Source organism: Mirounga leonina, unplaced genomic scaffold, assembly GCF_011800145.1.
Source record: "Mirounga leonina isolate KUSES-001 unplaced genomic scaffold, KU_Mleo_1.0 Mir_204, whole genome shotgun sequence".
Lineage (NCBI taxonomy): Eukaryota > Metazoa > Chordata > Mammalia > Carnivora > Phocidae > Mirounga > Mirounga leonina.
The window spans coordinates 4,790,335-4,797,503 of record NW_023270513.1 but is presented as its reverse complement, the minus strand read 5'-3'; the positions used below and the strand labels follow the sequence as shown (position 1 = coordinate 4,797,503).

Below are 7,169 nucleotides of genomic sequence, written 5' to 3'. Positions count from 1 at the left end.
GAAGGTGAAAATGAAGAAGTGACACTTGAGGAAAGAAATGGCAGTGGCAGTATGGAAGATCTCTAAGAGATCTTTGGCTTTGGACCCCTTTGCTCTGCAGTCATGTGGCCCATATCCACCTCAGTCATTTCTTAAGTTTTCTGCCAACTTTCACCTGGTGCCTATTGCAGAGTATCCCATCCTGTTTACCCCACCCAAAAGAAGCATGAAGATTGTTGTGCCAGGGGGAAGCCAGGTAGGGATTGCCCTGAGAATATGTGTATTTTGGGTAGGGAGACAAAAGGCAATGGAATCTAGGGGTCACCTCTCCTCACCACACAATGAACAATTAAAAGGCCTGGCTGATGGGGAGACTCTCCGGGGGGAAGGCAAGGGAACTTTACTGAGAAGGATGGCACCAATCAGGTTGAAGTGGGTGGTGAGTTCCCAGAGCCCATGGGTAGTTTATTTGCGCAGGAAACTCACAGGTCGGGGGTTGGGGCTGAAAGGGGGAATGTAAGTAGTTGAGCCTGGTCCAGGGGGCAATAGCTCAGAGAGATGGAATAGCATTGCCTCCCCTCCAAACTCTACAGGTAGTTCAGCTGCCTGGGGCAAACAAAGCTCTAACTCAGTAATGCTCTCCAACTCCAAGCATCTGTTCTCCATGGAGGGGAGATGTATAACTTTCCCTACAGATTCTGTTCTATCCTGGGGCTTGGTTATGAACTTTTTAGGAAAATCACCATTCTCCAAGATTTACCTGTCTTAGGATGGAACAAAGGTCTATTCAGCATCAAACAAGGCAATCCTTCAACCCAAGAAACTGACCTTTCTCCAAGGGCTCCTAAAAGGGAAGTCAAGAGGAGAGTAGGGTAGCATAAAGTGCTGTCTTTACCTTGTTGTACAGCTCTGGGGCTCAACTTTCTCACTGATCCTTTTATTGGAGAATATGAGGCCAAAACTGATCAGTGTAGCTCCTGAGGCTTTTCTCACCACTACCCTCCTCAAAAAACAGGGAACAGATGCCTCGTGGAGAAGTTTTTATAAACTTCCTTTAGTTCCTCTTCTATCCTCTTCCCCTCCCCATCTAGAAATTCCTGTACTTTATTCCTCTTCTTTCTCTCTAACCTTTGTGCCTGTACTTCACATGAAGCCAAAACATCAAAAGAGGTGAGGCATTCAAGTCCATACCTTCTAATGGAAGGGCAATCTCCCCAGATCTCCATGGGTCTCCCTCCCTAGAAAATCCATCCAATGATGTGAAGTCAGAGGAGAAAATCCCCTGAGGGAGTAAGAATGAGGTAAGGCAAAAGTATATATTTTTTAGTCAGAAACGGCTATCTAGGAAAGACAGAACACACACACACACACACACACACATTTCCCCTCTCTGTATGTGTCTTTATCTGCTGTGTGTGAATATGTGTCCAATGTTTATATATATGTGTATTAAAAGTATAGTGTATGTGATTATGGGGAAAGAATCTTAAGTTGTACATAGCATCGCTTTCTTGGCACTCTATGAGTTATGTCAATCATTTTTCTAGGAAGTGATTAAATGGCTCCAAGAGTTATTTTTCTCAGGTTTTCTAGGTTGATACCATAGCAAGCTGCCAGAAGTTGGTAGAAGAAGCATTACCAAGAGACAAGAGAGGTACTGTACTCGAATCCCCAAGGGCAGTGAGGGGTAGACTCACTGCAGCCAGGCTCAGCCAACCCTCTCCCTTATGAAGCTTTCCTCCCTTGGACCTTGACTCTGGGCTGATTACTGCACCAAGATCCACTAAATTTTCTGTGACAAATCAATGGGGATCCCAATTATCTGGATACCATTTTGAGAAGTATCAGCCTAGACCTTACATCTCCAAGGGATAGCCAGGTGTCCACTCCTAAGACTAGACCAAAAGCAGGGTGCTGGTGGCACTGGGTGGGAAAGGAGAAGTGAGCTTCAGGAAAATTAGAAAGCAGGTGAAGCTAAATCCTTGCATCTCTCCTTTCCTGAGACATGCATCTCTCTCAGGCACCTTGTCTACCCCCACCCCAATTTATTTACTTGACATCTAAAACCTAACCCATTTCCTGGCTATTAATGAATGGAATGTGGACCATTTTTCCACTTAGACAGCTATTTCATATCTGAAAACTCTTAGAGATTATGTGTCCAGTTCCCCCAATTCTTATCTAAGAAATAATTCTATAATATGGACATGATTTGTCCAAAGTTACACAGCAAGTTGTAGAACTGCAAATGTCTCCTGATTCCTTGATCTATGTTTTCTATGACAACAACAGTGAATCTTGACCTCTGTTCTGGTGGTTAGGTGTGCCTTATATTTCCATTGGCTTTCCATGGGTGGGAGAACAGATCTATCTCCAGGTTCAGGATACCCCATTTATGTCTTTCAATGTAAGAGCTTGTTTTTACCTGTCTCCTCATTTTCTTACCTGTATGTATGTCACACTGGCTCCAGCAAAACTCATTTGCCTGTCAAGGCCCCAAGTGCCCAGTATGAGGAAGGAGGGAGGCTTTACAGTCACAACCTGGGAGGGTGACTGCCCTATATAACTCTTCCTATGGCTTGATTCCCAAGGGATTTAATAGACATGTCCTTGGAAGAACAACTGGTTCTGAAACTACAATAAATATGATAGGGAGTTGAAAGCCACCTATGGAGGTCCAGACTCCTCAATATTAAGACTGAGAACTGAGCAAGAAGGCCAGAGATTTTAGATGGGGAGCAAGAGATATTTCCTGTTTAAAACCTCCTTGACATTGCTTATCCCTTATGCCTGCCCCACAAAGTATAAAAATAGTGCACTTCACTTTACAAAAGACAAAATAAGCTCCAAGAGTTTTAGTATATTATTCACAGGCACACAATGAAATTACAATTCCTATTGAATCCCAATTCACTTCACACTTCTCTCCAGACTTACCTCCTAATTTACTCATTAAAGGCTTTACCCATTGCTCATTAACCAAAAAAGTCGAGATGCATGTCTGAGTGTTCAACTATCCTTGATTCCTGTTTCTCCAGCTATTTCTTCATTTAGCTTGAGTGGGTAGGTCATACTTTTCACCAAAAATACTAGATTGTTCCTTAGTGTTTGATGCCACAACCCTGATTTTAGCAAATAATGCCACTTCTTTTTTTTTTAAGATTTTTTTTATTTAATTGAGAGAAAGATCAAGAGAATGAGCATGAGCAGGGCGAGGGAGAAGCAGGGTCCCCACTGAGAACTGAGGGGCTCAATTCCAGAACCCTGGGATCGCAACCTGAGCCGAAGGGAGACACTTAACCAACTGAGCCATCCAGGTGCCCTGCAAATAACATCACTTCTAAATGAAATCTGGAGAAGGAATGGGGAGGAGAGAAAACAGAAGAAAAGGAGAATGGGTTTGGAATATGTTTGTCTTTCTTCTCAGATTGATCTTTTTCTGATGAAGAGAAAAATTGCTATTCAAGTCAGCTCCCACATAGGGCTAGAGATTTGGGATTTTGAAATGGGGGAAAGTAAGGGATGAGAAAAGATAAGAAAGAAAAGAGGAGTGAGTGAAGATAAGGAGTGAGTGTGGATACAGGTGTGGGAAGTTAGCAGGGTAAAATGATAGGAGCAAGTGCTGAAGTAAATGTCCAAGAGTAGGAGGGGAGGTGTGGAGGAAGGAGGGAGAAGTGTTGAGGAAGGAGCTCTAAAGTTTTAATCCAAGAGCAAGTGCTGTACATTTGAGCCACTGTAGCTCAGAAGTACGTGTGTTCATGTGTGTGTGTGTGAGAGAGAGAGAGACAGACAGACAGACAGACCAGACAGACCAGCCAGAGACAGAGATAGAGAGAGTTTAAAGGCTGGCATCCCAGAATTCAGAGGTGCTCACTGGGACACTCAGGAATGAATCTTTATTCAGACATTTTCTCAAGAAGTAAAACAAGAGAAAATGAGTTAGATGAGTCTGCAAGGTTTTTTTTTTTTTTTAAGATTTATTTATTTGAGAGAAAGAGTGTGTGCGAGTGGGGGGAGGGGCAGAGGGAGAGGGAATCTCAAGCAGATTCCTCACTGAGTGCAGTGTCTGACGCAGGGCCCAAACCCATGACCCTGAGATCATGACCCTAGCCAAAACCAAGAGCCAAATGCCCAACTGACTGAGCCATCCAGGTGCCCTGAGTCTGCAGTTTTTGATTAGAGATTTCCACTTTGGATTTGTCTCAAAAACTTCCAAAATGATATAAACCTGATCAAAGAATTAGTGGTGGAAAATATTCCATTTGTAAATGTAGCCATAACTTTCTAGAGAGGAAGTTGTTTAGTGTTTGTTCAGACCAGCAACTACCTCCATACCCCTCAGCCAAGGAATTTAGAGATGGAGAGTAGGCAAGAACATGCAATATGGACCTGTCAGGTATTTTTCTTCCTTAATGCAGTAAGGATAACTTGTCTTTGTCTTAGATTTTCTTCTCCCTACATTCCTACCCAGGATACTCCTACCTTCAGCTCTACAATTCCAACTCAGACATCTGGACAACGTTGCCTATAAGAACTTCAGGCCAGAATCATGCTGCTCCAGGGGCATCTCTCTGGAGCCCAACCATATTTCATTTTACTTCTCTCCTTCACGTTCTTTTATATATGCAGGAGAACAGTAATGTTGTCATCTTCCCTGAGCAAATCAATTGTTCCCTCTCCTGGGCTGATGGGTTTGTCTGTGTTTACCCTGTCACTGACTATGAGAACTATGACCTCATGTGCCCCCTCTTTCAGAACAGTCACTTGATCAATCTGAGCCCCAACATCCCTACGTTGACTGGTAGCCAACAGGAGTGACATGCTGTGGAATCCCAGAAGGGATTATGTAGCTTCCCAGTGATCTGGATAGTATTTACTTCAAGCTCTCTGGCAGAGAGTATGTTTGATACTTCCCAGAAGCTATGTCAGGAGGTTCACCACAGGCATATTTAGCCTGCCTGACGGGGCCAACAACAACACTTGGGTCAGTGGGAGGTGGCAGCACTAACAGTTTGTGAAGAGCAGCAATGGGGGCAGTGGGGAAAAACACAGGAGGAGGCTCCTTTCTCACACCAAGTCCACCAACATACACACAGGCCCTGACCTCTAAGAGCAGGGCATTTATTATCCATACCTGAAAAGTCAGAAATGGTGAGCTGAGAATTAGAGCATTTTTCTTTCTCTTCCTCTGTTACTAAACTTTCTAAGTTTATGGTTTTCTGTTCTTATTGGTTATTTCTTATGGAAGCAGAAACCCTCTGAGAGGATCCATCCCTTCATACCTCCTGATGCCTTTCCATCAGACTACATCTTCCTTTGGCTTGGAAAGGGTAGAATTGGGTCCCCTGAAATTGTCACTATTGCTCAGTACTTTAGGGAACCCCCCAGTTGTGGCTGCTCTTTAGGTCTTCTTTTCTCTTTTCCGAATTATTCATTTATTTCTTAAGTCAAAGGTATGACCTTACTTCTGAGATTTCATTTGATTTCATCTCTTCCTTTCCTCAAGATGATCCCAAGGGTCTCCTTTCCAAAGCTGGTAAACAACTCAGCATCATGGTCTAGTGGTTCTGAAGTCATATTTTCCCTATTCCCCCCAAAGCCCTGTTGTGTTTTTTTGCTTCTGTTTCTTAGCTGTTTTTCTCCTGCCTATCACTCCTCCCAGTTTAAGTTCTCTGGGATATGCGTGATAAAATGAAGAGGGAATCTAGATGCAAGGCAGAATATTGCTATCATTCTTTAGCCTAGTATCAGCTAAATTTCTGTAAGCGTGTGTATATGTGTGCATTTATGAAGGGTAGTATTTGGCTCTTAAATTTTGATATTTTCCCAAATAAGTGGATGCAAGAAGAGGAACCATTAAATGGCAAATATATCTTGTTTTTCAATAAAATACATTATAGCTTTACCACTATCTTAGTGAGTCTGTCAGTTTGACTGAAATGCTATTTTTATGGAAACTCATACAATTTTCATTACTGATAAGAAATAAGAAGGGAAAGATGCTGAATAGGGTCCATCTGTTTGTATTTTTCAAGGTTTGAATAGACTTTATTGTCACAAGGAGGATCCTACCAAGCAGGGCCTTATAAACCAATATATGTAGTTCCAGGATGTCACCATGGAGAAATCAAGAGGTCATGATCGCAGAAGAGGTCACTATAATGGAAGGACATGATCCAGGGAAGGCCGGCCAAGAATGCAGCAGACATGATCAGGACAGGCCAGAAGTGGTCAGGTTACAGGGTGAGGGACAGGACAGCACCCTTCACTCCCACTTCTTATAGCTCTCCAGATGTGACAGGACCCAGCCCGATGGCAGGAGGAAACAGAGGAAGCAAGAAGTGAGCCCAATGGCAACATCCATGGTCCTGAGCTGCTCCCGTGGTGCCCAGGAATGGATCTGGGCACACAGCACCAGGAGCCTCCAGGCTAGGCCTGTCAGGCCCCTCAGCAGCAGCGGTGTCAGTACAGACATGACCACACAGAATAACTGCAGACACTGGCCACAGGAGCCCAAGATTGGGAACCATTTCTTTATTAAAGAGTTCCCACTTTGTGCCAGCCACTGGAACTGGAGCCAATGATACATTCATATATGAATAAGCCATGGCTCCTGCTTTCAAAGACACAGCACTGTAAGCATCCTAGAGATAATGCTATTTAAAAATTTTTTAAAGATTTATTATTTGAGGAGGGGCGGGGCAGAGGGAGGGAGAGAATCCTGAAGAAGACTCCCTGCTGAGCACAGAGCCCAAGGCAGAGCTTGATACCAGGACCCTGAGATCATGAACTGAACCAAAATCAAGAGTTGGCTGCTCAATTGACTGAGCCACCCAAGTGTCCCAACTAGAAATAATTTTTAAAATGCTACAAGAGTCAAGAGAAGGAAACAATTACTCATGATGTGATCATCAGAGAATGCTACAAGGAGAAGTAAGACTTGAATTGGACTTTATATTCAAGTGAGCACATTTCATGTAAAAGAATTGAAATAGAAAGATGCAAGGTTTGGCTGAAGTAGAAAGCACATATATGTGAAAAGTGGGAGATAAGTGAAAAAGGTGGAAAGAGCATAAGCTGGAAACTCAGAGCCCCAAGGCCTGTCTTATTCATGGTGCTGGTCCTTAATTGGACAAGCTCTAAAGCTCCTAGGGTCATTACCATAAAACTTTGTCCAGCTCAGATAAGTG

At 43.3% G+C, this 7,169-nt stretch overlaps 1 protein-coding gene across 1 annotated transcript; it reads right to left on the bottom strand.

Annotated features, from left to right (window-relative positions):
- Positions 1 to 6,244: 6,244 nt before the first annotated feature.
- LOC118025936 (cytochrome c oxidase subunit 8A, mitochondrial-like) lies at positions 6,245 to 6,454 on the bottom strand. The gene has a single exon (XM_035028646.1). It carries the CDS (start codon positions 6,452 to 6,454, stop codon positions 6,245 to 6,247), a length of 210 nt encoding a protein of 69 aa, XP_034884537.1.
- Positions 6,455 to 7,169: the final 715 nt, after the last annotated feature.

What these genes read in the sequence shown, in the direction of transcription:
- LOC118025936 (XM_035028646.1), bottom strand. Translation starts at nt 6,454, where the DNA reads ATGTCTGTACTGACACCGCTGCTGCTGAGGGGCCTGACAGGCCTAGCC.